This window comes from Falco punctatus, assembly GCF_963210335.1.
Source record: "Falco punctatus genome assembly, chromosome: 7".
NCBI classification, from domain to species: Eukaryota; Metazoa; Chordata; class Aves; order Falconiformes; family Falconidae; genus Falco; species Falco punctatus.
In genome coordinates this window covers 28,798,383-28,822,947 of record NC_137587.1, presented here as the reverse complement: position 1 = coordinate 28,822,947, position 24,565 = coordinate 28,798,383, and the positions used below count along the sequence as shown (strand labels likewise).

At 34.3% G+C, this 24,565-nt stretch overlaps 1 protein-coding gene across 13 annotated transcripts in view; it reads left to right on the top strand.

Annotated features, from left to right (window-relative positions):
* FUT8 (fucosyltransferase 8) overlaps window positions 1-24,565 on the top strand; it is a 192,789-nt gene that overhangs the window by 113,823 nt on the left and 54,401 nt on the right. For 6 of the 13 annotated variants that reach the window (XM_080396789.1, XM_080396787.1, XM_080396788.1 and 3 more), the window contains 3 exons: window positions 12,315-12,740; window positions 22,265-22,380; window positions 22,530-22,695. In XM_080396789.1, the coding sequence (XP_080252915.1) occupies window positions 12,538-12,740; window positions 22,265-22,380; window positions 22,530-22,695 (485 nt within the window). In that variant the 5' untranslated portion in view covers window positions 12,315-12,537. Of the gene's footprint in view, window positions 1-10,997; window positions 11,131-12,314; window positions 12,741-18,203; window positions 18,226-22,264; window positions 22,381-22,529; window positions 22,696-24,565 lie in introns of those variants that run through there. The other 7 variants (XM_080396782.1, XM_080396790.1, XM_080396791.1 and 4 more) reach the window with 4 other exon arrangements.

Genomic DNA, 24,565 nt, shown 5'->3' with positions numbered 1-24,565 from the left:
CAGAAGGATGCTGTGAGGGACAGCATCAAAAGCCTTACTAAAATACAGAAAATCTACATCCAATGCTTCCCCTTTATCCACTAGTCAGGTGAACTTACCATAGAAGGATATCAAATTAGTTAAACGGGACTTTCCCTTTACGAACGCATGTTGACTGCCTGATGATTACACTATTCTTTAAATGCTTTTCAATAGTACCCAGTATATTCTTCTCCATAATTTTCCCAGGAACTGGTGTTAAACCAACAGGTCTGTATTTCCCTGGGTCTTCCCTCACACCCTTTTTGTAAATGGGGATAACGCTGGCTGGCTTCCACTTTGCAGGGACCTCCTCAGACTCCCAAGACCTTTGGCAGATGATCGAGAGGGGTCCTACCATTAACATCTGCTAGTTGAGCTGTTAGCGGGTACCACTGACGAGTCTTACTCTGTTGTCTTTACTTCCTGCCTATCAGGTATTTTTATATCTTGACATATATAAATATTTATATGGAATACATTAATCACATATATGTAATGTATATATATGATATATATCCTGCCCAAACTTTCTCTTCTACTTGCTGAACAATCCCAGCTCTCTCAACCTCTCATTGTATGGGCACATTCTTCAATCTCATAATAATCTTTGTCACCCTTTGCTGCACCTGCTCTAGTACGACCATGTGATGTACTTAAAAAGAACTTCATCCAATATGGCATGTTGTACAGAATAAACTATCACGGGAACTTTTAATAGTGAACTATTTATTTGATCATGAAAAAGAAATAGCTAACAATTTTCTTGTAGTCTTTAGTTTTCTGCATATCCTATTGAATCTATTTTCTCTGTCTTTTACTTTTCACTTTATAGAATACTTTGAATCAAATATTTGTATCTTCTATGAAGAGATTTTTGGAGTTTTTTAGGAAACATTTGCAGTAACGTCTCCTGATTGACATGAAACTTCCTCAGCTTTTCTTGATGGATGATGTTTAGACCTGTGGTAGATAAAAATCCAGAAAGTTTTAAAGATTGTTTTGTTTTGTTTTAAACTTAGCTTAACACTGATGGGCTGAGGGTCTGTCAGTAATTGAGGTCGCTACACAAGATGCTGTATAAGTACTAAAGTAAAATGAGAGTTCATGTCTTGGGGAAGGGCAACCTAGGTAACAACCAAAGGGATACACAGAAGAGAATGAGGAGATACTAAAGCATATTTAATGCAGTAGTATTTAGTCATGGTCCTTGAAACACTGATTTTGAGTTGTTATGACTAAACTTTGAAAGGGAATAAGATAAGCAGTTACAAAGATCTGGTCAGTTTGTTGTCAGCTTAAAAACTCTCATAGATATTTGTAGAAGAGTATTTGCGCTCAGTGCCAAGACAGGATAAATGTTAAAGAATGTCCCTGTCAATGTTAGTAAATTCTTAAAGAAGCTAGATAGCGAGTAGTTTAGTGAAGAACTTTAAATACCACAAAATGATCTTGCTTATGGCATGGGGAGCTGAAACCTCACAGAGAGCCTTACAGAGGTGTTAAAATAGCTGAGGTCATAAAGATGTAGTATGAAACCAGGAGTTTATATTTATTGGTTTCTGTTGAGTGTAAATGAGAGAAGCATGGACAGGTGTCGGTACCAAAGAGAAAAATAAATTCATTTGGATGCAGTTAGATGAAGACCTAGATAATATTTGGTGTTTTGAACACCAAGGAGATAATGTAAAGGAATATAATAAAGTAATATTAGAAATTCTGTTGGGGTGAAAAAATTAAGACCTTGTTTCCGTAATTGTACCAAGATTATTATTCTGGATAACAACTCAGGTATTTGTGGTACGGATCACTGAATGAGAAGGAGGTTTACATGAAATAAAAGTGCTTAGATTCCTTGGCTGCTTTCCTACAGGTTTCTGACTGAACTTAGACTTGTATGGAAGTCTACAAGAAGATAGAAAAATACACTTACTGTTCTCTCAGCTTCAGTTTGTCTGCTATCCATTTCTTCAAAAAAGCAGTAGCAACCTCATTTTGGTGACTTCTGTAGTGTCTTCACTGATCATCAATCATTTTAGGGAATTTATTGCTGCTACTTGGCTTGCAAATACAGCAACTCTGGAACTGTCAGTCAGCTCTCTTTATAATCTACATGTGATCTATCAATCACTACTATTGTAGGATAAAATCAGTTGTACAGAGCAACTACCTCTGTTTGAAGCTGCAAACAAACTGTTAAGTATTGACTTCTGCAAGAAGAATAATTTTGGTACAAGAAGACTGCTGACTGGACATTCTGAATATTTCTTCCTCTACCTTCCTTTCTGAAGGTGTTTTCATTTAAAAATTCTGCAAAGTTGTTTTCAGCTACAAATTTTGATGCAGTTAAATTGTAGAAGAGTCTCTGTATTGCTCAGCATTTTAGAATACACACTAGAAACTCAGAAGTACCAGGATCCTTTATATGGTTCTTTTTTCCTGTTTTCCTCTGTTTCTTGTCTTTATTACAATATGTATTCTGCTGATGCTTCTAATTTAATTTTAAGATTACTCTTCTCAAGTTAATAATGTTGCTTTTAGACTCTAGCTTTAGTTCCTCAACTCCTGGTAACTTACCTTCTTTGTAAGCTTTTTAAGTCTGAAAATTCATCAAACTTCCATGCTCAGTGGCAGAATCTCTCTAACCACATTTCAGGAAGGATAAAGCACATTGCATCTTTCTACTAAGTTTGTTCTTGTTAGTTATTATCTTGTTTTCTAACCAAATTAAATGAATGGGCCTGTAGCTTTCACATAGATATGGAGGTCCTTCAGTGGCATCTCTTCCTGCCAGGGAGTTGTTTGTGGTTAAGATCCAAAATTATAGTATTTGAAGGCTTCAGTACTGAATAGATCTCCACATGCAATGAAATTGAAAAGTGTGTTGAATTCCATTAAGAAAAAGTTTAATTTGAGATTAATCTGCTGGTTTTATCAAATGAGAAATTCATATTTATTTATGTAAAATTATAAGGGAGCATATGAAGAGAAAATCACCCAAATTGCTCAGATAATCCATACAGATACAAAATCAGTCTTTTACTGAAACAGTAGAAAAGACAAAGGTGTGGATGTAGGAGTAAATAGTATTTACTTATGTCCTGTGATAGTTCCTTGTGTCATATCAATAGAAGTTAAGAAGAAAAAAAAATTAAATTTACACAGTAAGTATACATTCAGTATACATTTGGAATGCTACAAAATTTGTGTCCTTGTTCCAGAAAAAGTAGGGAATGGATAGAAAAATAAAATTATATAACCAAAACACTGATCTTGAATAGAAAACTAAAGGAACTTTATTTTGGATACTTCTAGAATGCAAACATTAATACATGTTCTGTGAACAGGTTTCTGTTCTCTGGTTGAAGGAAAGAATATATATAATTTATATAATAATAAAGGTAATTAGAAAGTTATGGATGAATGAAATGCTTTCTAAATAGCTTCCAGTCAATATTCTGAAATGTTTGGAACTAAATTGGATAAATTCTTTTGGGATTGGTATAGATGAATGCTAGTATTGAAATAATTACCAGCACTAGCTTGATCACAGTAGTATGCAAAGCATGGAGACAAATGCAACACAGGTTTGCCAAATATTGTTTGATCTGAATTATTCTAGGTTTACTTATTAACTGTTTCAATGGGGGGAAGTAAATTTCCTAATGAGAAATTGTTTGGGGGAAGCTGTGTGTCTGGACTTCCTTTCAGCATTTTCTTGGCACATAGAAAACTACGTATTGAGTTAGAGAAAATGTGGGTGAAAAGTAGAGTCATTCATTGGAAAAGGAAGTAGCTGAAGGGATGAAGTGACAGTGACTTGTGCTGCAAGGAAGAGTATTAGACTGGAGGAGATATATTATTAGTGCAGTGGATTACATCTATTATCCATCTTGGGTGTTTTCAGTAGAGGAACAGTGTCACAAAGAGATAATAGATTATAATGAAATTTAGGTGAAAAAATAGTGCGGTATGGGTCAGAAAAACGTGCAAGAAGAATTTTTTACTTGGGATACTGGAGTGGTAGAATGGGATAAAGTACAATAACACAAAATTAAAATGATTAAAAATATATATAAATTGTTATAAGATGGGAACTTATCAATTTGAAGAAAGATAGGTGCAAAAACATGTGGATGTATTATGTCCTTGCAAAATGGTTGCTGACTGCCAGAGTAATGTGCGTCATGAGAAAGACAAATCCAGTCCTAGGATATATCACAGAAAGCAGGTCTGAGAGACAAAAGCAACTATTGGTTTCATACAAGACATACACGGGCAACATCTTGTGTGTTATGTATACAATTCTGATTCCTGATGTTCTGAAAAGGCTTAATTGGAATGGGAGCTGGTGTAGGCTGTGGAGAGTTTGTAAGACTCTTGCAGTGAAGTGCTTGTAAGCTAGCAGGTAAGATTCAGCGTAGCATATAAATCTGAGAAGGGATATGGCTGCTTTGTGTAGATACACCACTGCGTACAAAGTAGTAATCAAGCTCTCTAAACTGAGTTTACACTAGTGCAAGAAAACACAAGTATAAGTTAGCAAAATAGAAATTTAGGTTGGAAATTAAAGAAGGTTTTTAAGCATTGGAAGAATGAGTTTTTAAATAGCCTTCCAATAGTGTGGAAAGGAAATATATATATGTATTAGTGGAACTGAAGTGTTTTCTATGACATGGTTACCTGAAATACTAGGACATAGGATTTGACTGAAGAAATCTTGCCCATATGACCTAGTTCAGATTATGAAGATGGTGTTTCATTAATCAAATAATATGCAAGCCTTTGTAAAGAATTCATTGTATACACCATGAACAATATTTGCAATGTTTGCTTATTTGTATCAAACACTACAGAGTAATTTAACTGGGGTTTTTGCCCTTTGAGCCTTAGTTTTATTTTAATACTTTAAAAGGTTTATTTCTTTAGTCTCTAATCCTTTGAACAGAGGCTGTACCATCCCATCATTTGACGTAGGAACTGGGATCGTAAGGTTTTGTTTTGGCTTGGTTTTTTTTTTTTTTTTTTTTTTTTTTTAATTTTATTTTATAAAAGCACAATAGGATAACATTAGAGTAGTATGCTTTCTAAGAAGATGATTTTTGTTAGTGAAATCTTAAAAATACTAAACTAACTTTACTTCACTTTTAGGCAAAACTAACAGTGATGTGCAGGCTCAATCTGAGTTGCGCATACAGTGTAACAAGTTTTTGGAGTGTTTCACATTTAGTGGTAAGTCATTTTGAGTGAATCTAGGTCAGTAGGTGATTGAGCCAAAAGTAGACTTGCTTAGCTTGCTTAGAATGGAATCTAAAATAACTTGAAGCTGTATATTGCCAAGAAAAAGCATAATGCTATTCTGGGGTCATAATTCTGGATAGGAAGCAAAAATATGCATGGAGAAAATCTCCACTCCGTCACTGAATTTGTTACTGAAAGTGTGTTGGGAATAGTAAGTGAATAAGTCATGGAAGATATCCTTTCTTTGAAACGATGGTACTGGGCTATTCAGGTTTCTAATTTCTAAGTACCTTTTACAATAAACAGAAGGCATTATGGGTCAAGATGAGGAAAGATAGTATATATTTATTTTTTCATTGATTATTCATTTTTGCTATAGCAAAATAACTTTGATGGGGATGTACATCATTTGTCCGGATGATGTTGGAGCTACACTTCAGCCGCTCTTTTTATTATCATTTTAATTAAGTTAGTATTCTCTTTACTGTTTCCTTTAGTTGTTTTGTAAACACTGCATTGCATTGCATTGTATTGAAGCAATGGTTTTTAACCAAAACTTCCCTGTTAAGCTGATAAATATTTTTATATGCTTACAATCAATTGTGGCTTACATGTGTAATATACACAGTTTGATTTCCTGATTAAGGCATTGAAGCAGCCCCTTGTTGTTATGTAAATATTCTGTGTTATCTTTAATGGGGTCTAAATAAATCTGTGACACTGACCACATTTTCTGTGCATTGAATTTAGCAGTAAATAAATTTTAATTTGACTTCCTTTCTCATAATATTAGTTTCCATTCAACTGATGCATTAGAGATTGTCTATTCCTAATGATTTATAATAGCAAGTATTTAACAGAACTTTTTTGTTTGATTAAATAATACTGCATATTTTGTATTGAATTTTTATGGTAGAGCTACTGGATTAAATTAAACATGAAAAATAACTTAGTGTAGGTCATATTTTCCTTTCAACTTAGCATTTGCTTTTAAATTACTTTGTTCTTATTTGCAAAACTTTTTCCTGATACTGGTTTGATTTCTTTAGTAGCTGAAACAGAAGTTTGAAATAACAAGTGAATTTATAAGGTGTGATAGAAAATTCCTACATTTAAATACAAAACCCCTTGATGTTAATTACCGCCAACATCTATTTGTTTCTTATTGTTTTGAGAAGGTTTCATAGCTGTCTGTAGTCTCTTTTTTTTCAGTCTCCTATGCAACCAGGAGTCCCTTTGCATTCATATGCACAAGACTTTTTCCATTGTTTCTATGTGCGAACTGCTCTATAGATATAGATAAAAGCAGTGTCTTTACAAGCCTGCATTCAAGAATCCCTGAAGGTTACCAACTTATCTGTGGCATCTGCAGCCCCATGCTGATAGTGGCATTTTTTGCTTCTTTTGCCCCTGTGCTGTTGTGTGCTGCTGCTTCTACTGAACTTTGTGTCTTTCAGTCCACGCCTAGCACCTACATCAGTGCTGTGACTGGGATTTCTGTGGATGTTAACTGGGTTCTTCTGAATGGGAGATGATTTCCCTGAGAGATCAGATTGAAACCCTCCTAACTGGGTGTGGTGATAAAATTTAAAAAGAAAATTAGCTTCAGAAATTGCTGCAGAGATAATTCCAACAGCTGTTGGAGGGAATAGAGGAATACATTCTTTTTCACCCCAAACATCTAGGGTAAGCCCTTCCAAAGAGATAAAAGAGGTATCTTACTACACTATTTTAGAAGGTGACATTATAAAAATGTAGTCAACCATTCTCAGAATCCCCTAGAAGGGAGACAAGAACTAAACTAAAATTGCATGGAAGAAAATGCAAATTAGCTAATTGTCAATACACTGTTTTAATGTGCTTATGCACTGGAAAATACAAGGGTATGGGTAAATCCAATAAAATATAACACAAGAAATCATGGTAAATCTCAAGGGATAATTAGTAAATTAAAATACACGGCTTCCTACGGTAAAAGAAATTAACATAGTATTTTGCATGTGGAGATCTTTCAGAAACTGGATATAAGCTGTAGAAATTGAAAGTTTAAAAAATGTGATAATTTTTCCTTTTCATGTCCCTATTTGTTCTTTTATTTCTGGTAGTCTTATATTTATTATAATTTAATTTATTTTAAAGGTCTCTATGGACTTTGAAATATTGAAGTACTTTGACATCATGCATTCCCAGAACAGTAATGAAACGGAAGAAAAAATGTAAAAGGCACATGACAGTATAAGTCAGTAGTTAAGAGTAGTTAAAACTCATGTATAATTAGAAATACCACATCTGAGATACAGGCTGATTGTTTAATGTTAGTTCAGAATGTTCTTCCTATTTATTCAGTTTGGCATCTTTGTATTTAACTGTACTATGACCTAACTTATAAAAAGAACAATGACATCATTAGAGATTCATAGGAATCAGGTAAAACATGCTATCTTTTGTGTATTATATAAAATGTTTGAGTAGTTTCAGAACTCTGTATTCTGTAATATATGAAGTCCATTAATTTTGACATAATTTTATACATTTTCAGGAAGTAAAAAACAGTTTACTATTAAAGAAAGTTAAATTTAAAGGGTCGGTACTTTAAAATCACTTGTATAAAAGCAATGTGAATGTGCTACAAGAACAATGCACTTGAAAATAATTACTGTACACCATTAATTGCTTGAGATATATGGTGATGTAAATAAAAATATTAGTGATTTTTTCCCCCATATATACTTGAAAATTGTATAAGCTTTTGAGAGTCAGAGGTACTTGACCAATTATATCCTCAGAGCCACAGACAAGTACTTGATGAAGCTATCATTCCATTCTCTTCCTCAAAGATTGTCTGTTAGTTATCCTGTCTGAGTTTCTATTTATCATTTTAAACCAAACACTCAAGAAGTTACTTTTTTTTTTAATAATGAGTTCTAAATTTTTTTTTTAATGAAGTATATATAGGATGCTTTAACCCTTTTAAGATGTGATCTTTTTGTGTTTGATAACACAAACCCTTCAATAATACTTAAAATACTGGGTTTTTAACATTTAGATATTGTCAAAGTATTTGCATCATATCAGATCAAAGGCTTATCTAGCCTGATTTCTCTCCAAGACTGGCTTGTAGTGGATGTCTAGGGAAAACTGTAAGAACCGGGATACTATGGTGATACTACCCTGGTATATTCTCTGGTTTCCAACAATATGTGACTTGGGATTCTGAGAGTATTGGGTGGTATCTTTGTGGCAGTCCTTGAGTTTTAATCTTCCTTGAAATGGTCTAATGGCCTTTTAAATGTAAACTTTTAACACCTACAGTGTTTGATTAAACTGAGTTTCACGCTGGAATTACACAGTTTGAGAAATACCTTCTTTGGTTTTGAATCTATTAAACCAGAATGTTTTATTAATTATCTCCTTGTACTAAAAGTAGCAACAGACAATTATACGCTATTTACTTTCTCATGCCATTGATGATTTTTATAGATTTACCATGTTAATTCCTCAGTTGTCATTTCTAGTAATCTCTTTACTCACACATAGTTACTGAGGGCCATTCTTGTGTTTGTGGGTTTTTGGTTCGTTTGTTTAGTGTGGTTTTCTGTTCGTTGTTGTTTTTTTTTTTTAAAAAAAAAACAAACAACAAAACAACAAACACAAACTGTGAGGACTTTGTTGCTTTTTGCCCAATGTTGAGCTGATATTTTGTAGAATTACCTATCACAGCTAAAATCCATTCCTGATGGATAATGATTCAAAGGTCATCTATACACAACTCTACACACTGATATAAACTGATTTTTAATTTTATTTCTTCACTAGACAGTGTCTTGATATACTTCAGTTCGTTGCTATCACCTGTTGTACTACATGTACAGACTTTGTTACCTCCATTTTCACCTTGTTTTCCAAATAATTTATAAATATATTAAACTGTATGAATTCTGCCATGAGTCCCAGTGAGGTCCATGATCATTCTTTCTACTTTGATTGCCTAGCCTTACTGTACGTTTATTTTTTAATGATGGGGTGACTCACATGATGAATGGCCTTCCAGGCAGTTTAGTTTCTTTGAAAATATCAACTACATAACAATTAGAACTGGTTCTCTCTTGGTTGTGTGTTTATTTGCATCTTCAAAAGGACTTTAATAAATTTATGAAGCACAATTTCTTTTTCCAAAAGCCATCTTAGTACTTTTTTACTTTGGTTACATTCATCCTTACGTCTGCAGTTTTATTTCCTGTTATTTCTACCAGTTTCCCTGGCCTGTAGTTGTTGGGATGTCTGCTGCAGCCCTTACGAAGAATTCAGTTTACTGTTTTCATTTTCCATTCCTTTGGTACAAAGTGATTATAAGTGAGAGGTTAATTATTAAACTATTGCATCCTTTAACTTCTTTAGAACTGTTGGAAGAATACCATCTGTTCCTGACAACTTGCTGTATTAATTTTGTGGATGTGTTTGGTAGCCTGACTAACACTATTGTTTGAGACAGACCAATGCATCCTCTTACAAAGGAGATACCTGATTTGTGAATCTGCTTAAGCTCCTGTGTTATGAAAAAAATGATTGAAAAAAAGAAAGGCAGTATTTTCCTTGCAAAGTACTCTAAACAGTTCTTATATACTTGCATTGTTTGTTGACCTTGGAGACCCTAGTAAGCCATGTGCTTTGGATGAAAGGTTCAGTATTACTTTTTATGTCTTTAATCATTTGGTCATGCTTGTAACTTTTAAAAAGGATACTTTCTTTGCTCATTATAATAGTCACCTTTACCTACTGTTTTAGTTAAGGCCATGATATCTTTCCAGGTGGCATGGAATACACTTCTTTTTTAAAATACTTCCTCTTCTTGAAATTAATCACAGCTGTAGTGAATATTTTACTTTGTTGCTCCTAAAAGGAGATGATATCTGATTATATTATGCAGACTGTTAGGAAGTAGTCCTCCAGTGGAAACTTTTTGATCTAAGTTCTGCAAACTGCTTGTGATTAATTAAGCAGTAATTTTGTGTCTGTAGCATCTATTCTCATCACAATTCCCAGCATAATACTTACCCAATCAGCAGAGGAATATTTGAAGTCCCCTATTATTTTTTCTTTCCTTGCCTTCACAGACTTTGTGATTTCACTTACCCTGTTGCAGCCACAATCAACCATTTTGTGGGTGATTGGTAGTATAGATTTAAGAATACACTTTCCCACTTAAATGTCAGTCCATTGGGGTTTTATATTAATCACTCCTGCAAGTAACTGGGCTTGGTTTGCATATAGCCCCAATCACTTGTGGGTTGTGCATGGCTTATTCTGTTTCATATAATGTGGGTTCTTTTTATTTGTGCTGTGATCTGTAAAGATTGTTGAAGAAACCACTATTTTCTTGAAGGCAGTCCCAAACTTTTTTGAAGCTAAAGCAAAGCTACGTAAAGCTTTCTTAGAAATCTGTAGAAAATGACATGCTCCTAGTGTGGGATTACATTAAAAATCTGCTTATAACACCTTGACACAGATACATTCGATGGAAAAGCCTGAGAGAGGTACTACAAATGTTTTCCATTTCATTAGTAATACTCAGTTTAGAAATAATTTATCTTGTGTATTATCTTACTAGTCTTAAGTGGAATTTTTCTGCCTCTTTCAAAAATATGCAAACAAAACCACTTCTGCAAGATAACTAGAGAAATTTTTCAGCATTTTTAATAGTGGTTTAGATTTTTTGTAACTGGAAGTGTGTGCTCCAGGCATATCTCTGTGACTGGGTGAGTTCTTGCAAGTTGGCAAGTCTTGAAATGAGTTGGAAGAGAATAAAAACCCAAATGAAATAAAAAAGAAGGTGAAAGAAGCATTAACCAGAGAAGAATGACTTGGGAGGAGGTGGGTATGGATAGCATCTCAGAGGAAATATGGTGGATTTTACAGAGTTGAGAATTGAAAATAGGTTATTTTGGAAATTGAGTATAAAGAGCAAATATATGCCTTTTACAGAAGGTAGAAATGTTATATTGCAAAGAAAGAGGAAAAGAGGTGAGAAGTACTTCAGATTTTGGATGTGCTGATCAGTTAAATTTTAAAGTGTGTTCTAGATAGAATGAGGAGACTCTTAACATTCATTGAATGATGTTTTGACAAGTAGAAAAGGAGTTGAGGTGAGTTTGCATTTTTTAAAATGCTGTGGTGTTCTTAGATGAGAGAAAATAATACCTTCAGACCATTTTTTTCCAAATGGGTTTGATAGTTTTTAAAGCAGAAGAAAAATGTTTCTAAAAGCCAGGTTTCTAAAGTCATGCCTGGTTTTCGAATGTGTGAGCATAGCAGTGCCACATAAATTCTACTTGAAATCCCTCTTAAATGTTCAGTGTTCCTGTCTGTTTTAACAAGTACAGTGGAAGGGTAAAGAGAGAAGTTGTGATGCCTTGCAATTTTAATCAAGACATAAAGTTTTGGGTTTAATTTTAGGTGGGCATTTTAGAGGCTACTATAGATTTAAGAGTAAGATACGCCACGGGTTGTTTGTTTAAAAATTATTGCTTAAACTTTTTGCAGTGCTTGGAAGTTGCTTAATTGGTATTACAGCTGCTACTAGGCCAATCTACTTGCAAATAGTAGAATACGTTATTAGAATGGCTGTAACTTCTGTTACAGTGTGGGAGTCATGATAGCAATGGAGAAGAGAGTTCATAAAAGTGGAAAAAAAGGTGAATTTGTGATTGAATAGAAGCTCTTTGTTGGTACTAAAGGAGACTAAGTTTAGCACAGAATGATTTTTGAACTATTTTAATGTGCGAAATGACACATGACTTGGTAAATATTTCTCTTACAAAAAAACGGCCATTTCAAAACCAAAATTAATTGCATATTCCTTAGTGGTTCATACTTGGACTCAGCATATTTTTTGTGGGAAGTTAAAAGCTTTTCTCTTTTTCTCCTTGACAGAAAGTAGTAAAGTTGTCTATTATCATTCTTGAATGTTAATGACAATACATTTAGCTTAATTGCAATCTAATATATTTTTATGTATCAGAATTATAATTTCAGATTTTTTTTTATTCTTTTCACAGAATATAAATGAAGAATGATGCAGTATTAATGCTATCTATGTACAGCCCCATAAGGATCTTCTTTAAGGAGTTGCAGTAAGATAAATATTGCGAATAATTTTTCTCTGGTACAATGTGGTGAAGCAGAGGAACTGAAATTGTCTGCTCTTGTACAGGCTAAGGACTTAAAATGTTTGTTATTTTGTGAGCAGAAGTAGTTCTGGAGTGAATTGAACTTCTGAAAATGCGGCCATGGACTGGTTCCTGGCGTTGGATTATGCTTATCCTCTTTGCTTGGGGAACTTTACTCTTTTATATTGGTGGACACCTGGTACGAGACAGTGAGCACCCAGATCACTCTAGTCGTGAATTATCCAAGATACTTGCTAAACTTGAACGTTTAAAGCAGCAAAATGAAGACTTAAGGAGGATGGCAGAATCTCTCAGGTAGGATCTAAAAGTAATTAAAACTTTTCAGAAAATGGTTGAAATATGAAATACCAGAAATTAAATTGAAAGGGCTGCTTGTGGTTTTTTTTTTGTAAAATCATGTTTAATATTTAAAAGTACAGATACGTGTTTTAATCGGTGCTATAAGTAACTGAAAATACCTTTAAACAAATAATGTACATCTAGTTTTGGTCTAACATAGTTATTTAACAGTCATTATTTAATGGTGTCCAAGCGTTACTGTGTCACAATAACAGAGTTCTGTAGGTGATTAACTTCTCAAGGCCAGCTTCAAACATGTGCAATTATGATGTTCAAACCAATTAGAACAGCTAGTGACTTTTCCACACTTCTGCATGCAGTAGCTGGAAAAACTTGTTTTAAAGGTGCTAAAAACATTTGTACAGCTTGTTGAAGATAAATGTGGACTTGCTGAAGATGAGGTGCAGTAGACTGCTGCATCATATGAATTCTTTTAACTATTTTTTTCCTTGTCTTGCTGCTAAACTTGAAACAATAATTGTAAAGTAGTAGGAACGTCTCCCTTCTTATAATTATTTGTATTGTTATAGATGGGTACAATTATGTGGTATATACAGTTTTATGAGTACGAGTATTTTCAGACAGACATATACTTCTGGTCTTTCCTAAGAACTTGGAAAGGAGAGCTTCTTAGGCAGGGTACGTGCCAGAGTTAGATTGGACCTAAGTATGTGGACATCACCACGTGCGACCTAAAAGTCCTGATGGATCATGGGGACAAGTACAGAGGCTTCATATGTTGTAGGAAGCTAGAGATGAGCAAAACTCAATACAAGATTTTACAGTAATGTGTGGTGATGATTATTGGTCAAAAAGCTCTTAAGTGAGATGAATTCATTTATGGTCTCTTTCACAACTACATGCTCACAAGCACCAGGACGTGTGTGTACCAGTAGACTGGACAGGATCTCCTGTGTAGAACATGGAGAGTGAGGGGCACTGGCAGCTGAGACTTCATCATGTCTCTTGAGTGGTTCTTGCTTGGCAGGGATACACTGATTTTGGACTTGCCTTTTAATACGCTTTAGGAGAAGATGCCGGTTTGGATCTTCTATCTTGCTATTATTCTTCATAAATCATAGGAAGAATGATGGAATTGCAGAAATCTGTTTACCTTATTAGGATGTTTTATGGTTCTAGTCCTGCTCTGGTTGCCTTATCTTTAAGTGAGTTTGTTTCTTCCCTTCATTGAAATGAAATCACACATATGGATGCTGTAGCAGTGAAATTAATACTTTTCCTCTTAACCCCGTTGTGTTGTTTATTCTGGTGCATGCTCTCTCTTTCATGCATAGCCAGGGGTATTTGATCTGGTAGGCTGGCTACCCTGCCTGAAATTTCTTTTCACTGAACTCCATTCCTTGTTTCTGGAATGCACTGTAGGTATGGCTGTGCACTGGTGAGGCTTTTTAGAACAAATATCTTAGTTTTGAACGTGTCAGCCCTGAAGAAGTACCTCAGCATTCATGTGATGCTGCACAGAGGTGGAGAAATGCTGCTGACCCAAGTGCCCTCTACATGACATATAAATAACCTTCACCTTGAGCAGTGTGGCCATTAATTGCTGAATGGGCTGTAGTTTTCTGAGCTCAATTTATTAATACGTGATAGCAACTGCACTGGGAAAAAGCTTAATATGTTTTTGTTGACAGAATGGTGTAATGTAGCATATGCTGCTATGAAGAAACTTAAGCAAGATCCTATATTTGAATGAATACAATATCTTTAAATTCCTTAATTTTAGACAATAATAGTCAACCTTAGGGTTTGTTGCCTTAGAGGGGGAAATAGTTGGCCTTTAATGTAGAGATTACTGCCCTCCATGCTTTCAGCCCCCATGTTTGGCTGACTTGAATAAATGGTAATGTGATGTATTGCACAGTCATTGAAATGTAACCACTTCAAAGTACACAGTGATTAGAAGAGAGTAAACATTCTTGATTTTACTGATGAGGGTACTTTTTTTGGGGGTAGCTTCTTTTTTGTGAATACGTTGCTTAAAAATATTTCTGAGACTTTTCTTCGAAGTCTTGTATGTAACCACAGATGAATGTATGTAACCACAGGAGAATCTGAAACTCTTGCATGAGAAAGCCTGAAATGCCTTTATTAATGATTAAATGCCTATATAAATGACTTTTAAAGCCAATTTTAACAGCAGCACAGCTCCAGGTTCAGTAGTTGGTGCTGGCCAGAAATGAGCCAGCTTGGGACTGGAAGATATTCAGGCATAGTTGTTTTGCTGAAAGTGAGCTGAGATTAGTGAGGTCCTAGACTTTGAGGGAAGTGCTGTATTGCAATGCAGAACCTTTTCATTATTTTTATTGAGCAAAATCCATGATACTGTTATAGAGGCTTCACACATAGGTTTGAGAAATATCCTTGTCAACCTGCATCATTTAAAGTATTAAATGATAAATGTGAGATAGAATTTCTGTATGTCATTTCTTTGTTTGCCAGGTGGAAAAAGGGGTGTTAAAAATAACTGTCAGCTTTAAAATTGTCCCATTCAGAGTTGTATAACAATATGGCTATCTAAAATGAGGCATTAGCCAATAGTCCATGGTTTCAGTATCTGTGTCCTGGAAGAAATCACTGCTTCTATGAATATACATTAAAGAAGCATAAAAGTTAAGAGTGTTTTAACTTCAGAAATTTAATTAGAATTAGACAGAAAAGATTACTTTTGCTCCAGTTAACATCTTAAAGTGAAGACATAATTTATTTTAGGCTTTACTGATCAAAGGCAGAGAGGCTGGAACTATTATCTGAATATTATTGAATTGCTAGAGTTTTTGCTTTTTATGCTGAAAACTCTAATTACTGATACTGGCTGTGAAATTTGAGTGGCTAAGACTACAGTCTTTGTCAGGTTTAGCTTGTAAAGATAAACCCTATTGCCAAGTTGGGTTTTGTTACACTAAGGTAAAAAATTGTTTTTGCTGCCCTTCTCCACTGAGATTTTATTTCTAGAGAACTAGAGTGTTTGGGTTTTTATTTCAACAGAAAAGCAGCACACTTGTTGTGGTAAAGCTATAGAATATATTATGGTATGTGAAAGGGTTAAGCTAATGCACGAATTTAAGCATATTTCAGTAACTAACTTACAGTTAGTTTGGGAAGAGTTTAAAAAAGACCAGAGTGCCTACTTGGAAAATTGTAACAGTAAACAGGCATCTGATTAACTCTGCTAATTAAAGTATTTTGACATAATTGATAAAACTTTTGGATGGTAGAAAGCTCCAAGTTAACAGAATTTATTTTAGTGGGCAAAGGAGCTTTGTAAATGGTAGAATATTAACATAATATCTACCTGTGCCATTAATAATAGCTAGTTAGGGCAGGGACAAAGGGACAAAAAACAGGTATGATTACAAGAATTGAGTAGATGAATAAAGTTGTTGTAACAAATTCCATTTTGAAGTTAAAGAAAATTGGTATTTCATCTTTAATTACCTTGGGGCCTGAGTTAATATGGTAAAATACATTTCAATTGCCTAGCATTTCCCATTATAACGGATTCTCGTGACTTCTCTGACTTCCTTCTCACCTTATAAAAGTGTCAGGCCTCTGGGAATGGTTGAAAATAGGATCTGGGCTCTGCTTAGTTTCGTCCAGGTGTCCATGAATGCCAATGTACAATGACAAGAAATGATCTTTCCACTCCTAGCTTTGAATGCTCTTTGGTTGCCAATTTATATAGCGGCTCCGCGTCCCCAAAGGGAACAGAAAACAAAAATCCCAAACCCATGCCTTATGAAATACGCCTATGTGCATGCAAAGTCAACCATTCAAAAACTGAAAAATGTCCTATCTGTGACAAAGCTTTATAAAATCTTGCTTCGCCCTTTCTTGTTGTATGATACTTAAATCATATTTGATCTTGTAATTTTTTTTTGTCCTGGTTGCTTCTTTTCACACAAGATGCATGAGAAGTAGAATTAAGGTTTCAGGGCAGTAAAGAGGTCTGTAGTGGTGTTTTGGTTTTGATTTCCCCCACCCCCAGCATTTGTTTGATTTCAAGAACTACATCATGTTCTTCTTATTTTTTTTTCTTTTAAATATTTGTAATTTTTTACCCATATTGGTTAAGAATAGTTCGTATTTTTGTAAGGATTTTTGGTGAGGTTATTTTGAGATATGTTTTTTTTTTAATATATGTACCTTCACAACAGTGCAAGTTGGAACAGCCACATATTTTTGAAAATTGCCTGAAATAGAAATATTCCTTTAGGAGCTGAGTACACTTTTGTGGTGCACTTCTGATGACTTGAAATGACTTCAGGCATCACTTAGTTTTTACAGTGCATTTGGGAAGCCTTAGGTGAGAAGCTACTGTAGTTTTTCTTTTGCCAATATGATGCTTTGTAAAAACCTTACTTGTGGGCTGTAAAGAGGCACAGAGGTATATTAATGATGCAGAAGACTAACGAAATTAAAGGTGTTTTGTATTGCCTGAGTTTTAGAAATTATGTGCATGAATATTGTGGTATAATGAGATTTGGAGAGTTACCATAGTCTTTACATGCTTATAAAAAATTTTGTGTGAGCAAATCTGGGTTGATTGTGGAAGTGGCCTAGATCCCATTGGTGCAAAATAGTAATATAACTGATTTTTTTTATAGATTGTTATTTTACTATTCTGTATCCAGTAGGATTGGAAGAGCCCTTTTAAGTAAACTTATTACAGATGTCACAGGTCTCGCAGCAAAAAGGGAAATCTTTACTACAATTTTTTTAGTTATTTAGGGGAAACTCAATAGGGAGTAATAATCGAATCAGAGTATTACGTAATGTTTCATTGTTTGCCTGTAATGTTGTTTTACCAGAAAGTTTTGTTTACTATCAGGATTATGATATGACTGCTACGGGCTGTCACTGTTGGAGCTAGATGATACAAGGCTTTTAGGAGGAGGAGGAGGGCTTAAAATTACTACTCTCATAATGTCTGATTTTCTTAAATGGAAACTGGACAAGTTGTGTGTATGCCTTCATCTGTGTCCTAGACTTCCTTTTTTGCAATACATGAATGGTTCATAGTATTCACGTGCTTCTTTGTGTCCTGCTGGATGATAGTCAAATTTTTATCATTTATGGTATATTAGTGGTATCATCTCCTGGAAGATAAGCCTGGCAGTATAGGAAACAGTGGTTTCGGAGTTCTCTTCAGGAAAAGAGAATCTTATTAAATGCATTCATATTGTGTTCATATTAGTAATACATCACATCCCATATATATTTACATCATAGAGTCTATTAAATATTACGTTTTGTCGAACCTGCAGTTCTTCTAATAAATACAATAACCTGTTTTTTAATCTGAATAGGATCATGCGTTAGAACAGGAATGGAAAAGGGCAAAATGTAATCCAATAAACCCAAGCACCAGTATTTGTAGACATTATTCTCATTGTTCTGTGTGTAGCTTCAGAAAGAAGAGGTAAGATTTTAATTTTGGAAGAGCGCTATAATTGCTTTAATGTAGTTGGTGCTGAGGCTGGTATAGATTCCAAACTCTGGATCAATTAACCATAAGCAAATCTATTGAAGTACTTCTATCAATTTCTGTGGGTAGTTGCTGGGCCCAGTAAGCCTGTAGTAAGCACAGAAAGGGAGTTTGATACAAGAATAGCTTTGGGTTGATAAAAATTTAAATACATATAATAGAAAACTGTACTTTAAAATAATACTTGACGTGTCTTAAGTTTTAAGCTGAGGGTACTGCACAGGCCAATGAGTGAGGGAGGAACTATAAAACTATATGGTCTGCATCTCTGCTCTTACTGGTTTTTGTGCAGTTCTCAAATTAAAGGGAAGGGACACATTTTCAGTGGCTATAAATCAGGACTGATCAGGGCTGTGCTGATTTATTTTAATTAGGGATGCTGCTTGCTCTTTATTTGTGGGTGACATTTTTATGCAGTGTTTTCTTTCAGTTTTATTTACTTAGGAGGTTTTATCTTAGAAGGGTGAAGTGACAACTTACATTCTTTTTGTGTGTGTGTTAGTGGTCATTAATAATTAAACATGATTTTCTTCTTGGGGGAAAAAAAATGTGAAACAAAAGTTAGTCATAGTGTGTCTTTAGTCAATTGTAAACCTTCCAGCCCCATACAAGGAACTCAGGGAGACATTAATGAACGAATGAGAAAATACATGAGTGTGAACTTGTAAAATCTTACATTTTTCCTTTTCCTGATAAATTAGTGTAACCTTTAAAATACAGAATGGGTTTTATAATTTATTTCTTGTTCTAATTTCTTTTACAATTACTTTACACAGTATGGCAATTCTTTCAGCTAAACTGAATGTCACTACAATTAATTTTTGAGTGTTTCTTTTTGCCTTCAGAGAATGAGATTAGAGATCGCTACTTTGCCATTGCCCATCTGTTACCTGAAGGTGATAAGAAAGTGGGCTCAGTGTCATGGCTGATGTACACAGAATTCTTTTTTCTGTCTTCAAGTGTAGATGATTTACTAAACAAGGGACAAAGCAGAAACAGATTATCCCTACAACATAATCTTTTTGATGTTTAAAATTACACAGTATTATCTTTATTTGATGTGAATTCATTATGGAAAATACGATTTATATTTACTATAAAATGGTAGTAAACAGCATGCAAAAATCATGTCTTGTAAATGCTAAGAAAATTAATTCGAACAAAACCACTGTTTGGTCTATTATCATGGCTGCCCCGTAAGTGGATTATGATTTTGTTTATTTTGTATTTATAACTTAATTTACAATGTTTTCATAGCAATAAGTGAAGGATATTCTGTGCTAGATGCTTACTGACATGTTCTTTTATTGTTCATTAGAATGATCATAGCTTAGATGAACTACTTTAAACTCACTTCTCAAATTTTAAGGAGCAAGTCAGTTTTCAGGACTTAATTTGGTTTGAAAACTTACGTATATGTTTTTCAACAGGAATTCTTACTCATAACAGTGCATTTTTCCTAGGATATTCTGCACTAGAAGTTATCTAGATAGATGGATGTCATGAGTGTAGATAAGGATTTTAATTCAGACACTTTTCCCTCAAATATTGCCTTATCTCCAACTCAGATGATATAGAGGGCAGTAACAAGCAAGCTGTGCTGGTTGCAGAAAAGAACCTTTTCCTTAATTTTGAAACTGGATGAAAGTGAGGAAGACAGCAATTCCATATCTGATGAGTTAACAGATGTAGAGACAAAACTGCAAAAAGAATAAGTTATATTAGTTTTATCCTAAAATTATATAATTTTTGGAAGTCCAAACAACTAGATGAGGAGAATGCCTTCCACCCCCATCCTAGCTACTTTTATCTAAGTATGTTATTCCAAAGCATGTTGAATGTTAAATGGGATGTACTTTTCTTTTTTAAAAAAATTAATCATATCAAATGGTCAGAATTATTGTCTTTCATATCATCCACACCCATCCTTCTGTAGAATTCTGTAATTGCTACTTCAACAGACTTTCCTTATGTTCAGAGGCTGAAGATTTCTTATGGTAATTCTTTTGTATCCTTCTACCTTATTGTTATTCACAAATTCTACCTTTAAGCAATGTGACTTATACAAGATAAGCCATTCCATTTTCCTGATAATTTTGTGTTTAGTTGTCCTGTCACAATCGAAATTGAGATACCAAGTTGGCAAATCACGAATATATTTCAACCTTGTGGTTTTAAACTCATGCAAGTGCTTAGATGTGTTTTAATATGATTTTTAAAGTTTTATTGGTACTTTCTTGGACATGGCAATACAGTACCATGTCTCAGTTTGATATCATACTGTGCGTTTGTTGCAGAAGCAAATTCATAAATGGATTGTTCATACAGAGGAAGTGTATTTATGGAGTGCACGTGTTTAAGATTAAAATATTTTCCTCAGTTTTGTTGTGCTTGTTCCTCAGTGTATAAAAGAAAAGATTATATGAGCAATTACTGTTAATTCTTTTTTATTTACCATGGTAGTTTTAAAACACAATAGTTTTGTAATAATTTAATTATTTCTAATTTGCTTTCAATAGAGAGCTTTAAGAATGCAGGATTTTTTACTAAATTTCTGTCAGGCTAGGTAGCTTCCTTTTCCACCTCTCCCACCCACCTCTGAAAAAAAGGGGCTTAAATTCTATGCTTCCTGTTATATACCTTTCTGATGCTCATATTAGGTATTTAGTCTCTTCAAATGGAAATTTCATCAGTTCATGAGGTTTTATTGGTATTTAATTATCCAGATCTGAGAGACATTAAAGACATCTCAGTAGCATCTTTAGAATGCTGTCATTTCATCTTTAGGGTGAAGATACTGCTTCTGACCACTACTTTATGCTAGATGTCTGGCAAGGAGTCTTCCTGTATGGTGCCTTGAATCTCCATGTGTACGCGTGTGGAGAGAATATTCCTTTCTTTTTATGCTCACATTCCATTATGAATGAAGAATCGTCTTCATGGTCTGAAAGAATTCTGTATTCTTTACAGTCCATAAGACTTTTCCTTACACATCTGCTTCCTCTTTTCCATTTCAGGGCCAGGTGTTATAAAAGTCTTAATAAAATGTGGAATAATTTTTAACCCTTGGATCCACCAGAAGTATCATTTCTCTAGATATGAAAGGGGGTTTTATTTTCACTGCATTGATTTTTACTTTGTGAGGCAAATAGAAGATAGCCTCTTATTTCTGTACTTCAATATTTTCAGTTTATTAGTATGTGGTTTCAAGCTGAGATTATGAGCAAACCTCACTTCAGGGCTGATTTATGGCTCATAGATTTCTGGATACATGTTTCCATACTTCTCCTGTGCTCACACAGTTGTTATAGTTGCTGGCGTTGTTTAAGGTGGTCAACGGTTTAGAATACTAGAGTTGTCATAAAAAAAATCATGATTGTATATTTAAGAAGCTAAGATTTTGTTCCGAGTCCAGTAAATAGATTGAAATCATCTTGTGCCAATATGTAGGAAGATTTAACTTGAAAGTGGAGTTCCAGTGCTGGACCTCTGCTTCTCTAAGAATATATGGCCAGCATTCAAGACCAGAATGTATTTCATGTGTGAATATAAAAAGTAGCTAGAACTTGAGTTTTGTGAAGGAACATCCTTCAATTAGGCTTTGCTTGTGTGCCAGTCGGCCCATCAAGTGGTCTCAGTTAAGCTGCTGCAAATACTATTTTCACAAGTGGAGCCTAGGATTGATCTTGTCAATGAGTGGAAGTCTTGTAAACAGCACAGTTTAGCACCAGGTTGAGTCTGTGTGCCGTAACTGTGTTATGCAATGTTTTTCTTCTATGGAATTGCCTTTTAAAAATCTATATTTATGTTAATATGTTTAATATCTTCTGTTTTTTAAAAATTGCCAAGAAAGCCTATCAGCAAAGCAGTGTAGAACAAATATGAGAGGAGAACTGAACTGTTAATGCAAATAATTTATCAAATAACCAATATATTTCTAAGTCATGTAATTTCTTTATTTTCTATTTCCTAGGATACCAGATGGTCCCATTGATCAAGGACCAGCTGCAGGAAAGGTACATGCTTTAGAGGAGCAACTTTTAAAGGCCAAAGAACAGATAGAGAACTATAAGAAGCGGACAGGAGATGGTTGGTGGATAAGTTTTTCTTTTCCTTCTAAACAAGTTTTAGTATTCCGTATCACAAATACATTGGTTTCTTAACAATAATTCAGCTACAAGTGATTATGCTTTTCTGGTGTTGTTTTTTTTTTTTTTGTTGTTGTTGCTTTTTAATAGGAGGCCTTGGAAAAGACCATGAAATACTGAGAAGGAGGATTGAAAATGGTGCTAAGGAACTTTGGTTTTTCCTCCAGAGTGAATTGAAGAAGTTGAAAAATCTAGAAGGAAGTGAACTGCAAAGACGCATTGATGAATTTCTGTCTGATTTGGGTCATCAGGAAAGGTACATGTATTAGTTGATTATGCATATATGTTCTAAGGATTGTGTATTCATTTAAGTAAACTACTGATATACTGCTTAAAAATAAATCTCTTGGGATAAATTACTGGTATGTGGGCTAAAATATCTTGCCTGAAACATGGATATAAAAGTATTACTTGTGTTTCATGGGACATAAAGTTTGTAACCAACTTATGACACTACAGCTTAGAGTATCACCCTTTGACTTGATACATTTTAATTTTTTTTTAATCAGAAGACCTGGGTACTGGATGCTAGTTGCTGCTTTTCAATTGCATCCATCTATATATGTGCATATTTGTACATATAACAAAAGCATTAAAAAATCAAGTTACATTTATCAATGGGCTGTTTTATAATTTGGATTACTTTAAAATTGGATAATATCTTAGTTTCAGGACTAATTTTCATTTGGAAAAGTCACTACTTTTTGTAATCAGAATTTTAACAGAGTATTTCAGATAGAAATGACCTTTAATTACACTGTCAGGTCATTCAAAGATGTATTGGGATTGTATTTTCATTTGTTGTTGGTTGATCTTCTGGCCCCCCATTGTTGAAGTACCTTTTAGTTACACTAAAACATTCAGTATGGGTTTTGTTCATACTGAACAAAATTAATCCTGGCACTGTTAAAAATTCAGTAAAATCTGTCTGTAAGCCTAGTATATTTATAACTCTGTTTCTAACAGAATTGCAATGGCAATTTGTGTCTCTTTAGTAAACAGTCATAAGAAAATAGTTGAATTAACTGAATTACCACCTTAAACAAGTATCTCTTTCCCCAAAAAAGCTGAGATCTGCATGTGTGAACATCAGTAGTAAAGCATCAAGAATAATATTGTAATAAAAGAAAAAAAATATAATTTTCTGTTCTTTGGAAATAATATAAACACTATTTAAAATACAGTTGAAAAATAATATGTATTTTATTATTAATATGGACAAATAATATAGTCCATTAAATTTTGTAATTTAATATGCTACAATTCCAAAGCCCAGTTTGTCACAGATTGATGGAGTTTAAAGTGAGAAGGGACTACTCTGTCAAGAGTTATTATCTATATAAAATAAGCTATTACATTTAATCCAATTATTTCTCTGCTGAGTACAGTTATGTATGTTTGGCTGAAATAAAAGTATGCTTGGCTGAGGCACATTTTTCCAAAAGACAGGTCTTTGGTTAAACAGTGTACTGACAGAGAAGCTGTTACTTCCCTGGACAGTTTCTTTCAATAGTTAACTCAATTTAGAAATACTTTTTCTCCAGAGGAGTTATTTCCGTTTGGGTTTCTTAGACTTCAGGTCATTGATTCCTGATGTACCTTTTAAACTATCTCTGCCAAAACAGGAGCAAGTAGTCTGATGCCAGACTTACTGATGTCCATTATGGGAACAAAATAACTTGTGTACACATGACTGCTCTGTTTATATAGCCAGGATCACATCAGGCAGTTGCCACAGTGGAACCTTGAATGATATTGCATGTTTAATGTGAGAAGTTTTTGTCCCTGCCTCCCAGAATTAATCCATTTCTTCTCCCTTTGCTTCCTACACCAATACTTTTAATTCATTAAGCCCAGCTTGCAAGTGTCTGTATTTTTGACAGCCTTATTATCACATCTGTCTGTACTTTAGGATGAGGTGAAACCCATACTAGAAATGCACACTCCTTTGCATTGAATAATGAAAGTCTGCTGGGTAGACCTCTGGAAGTTATGAGGTGAGCCCCATTGTGAAAGTCTGAAACCACTGTGGTACGCTAAGGAGTTTGTATGATGCAGGCAATCACACATGCTCTTTTTTCCCCCCCTGTACTTAAGAACTTTCTTGTTGAATAAAAGTATTCTTT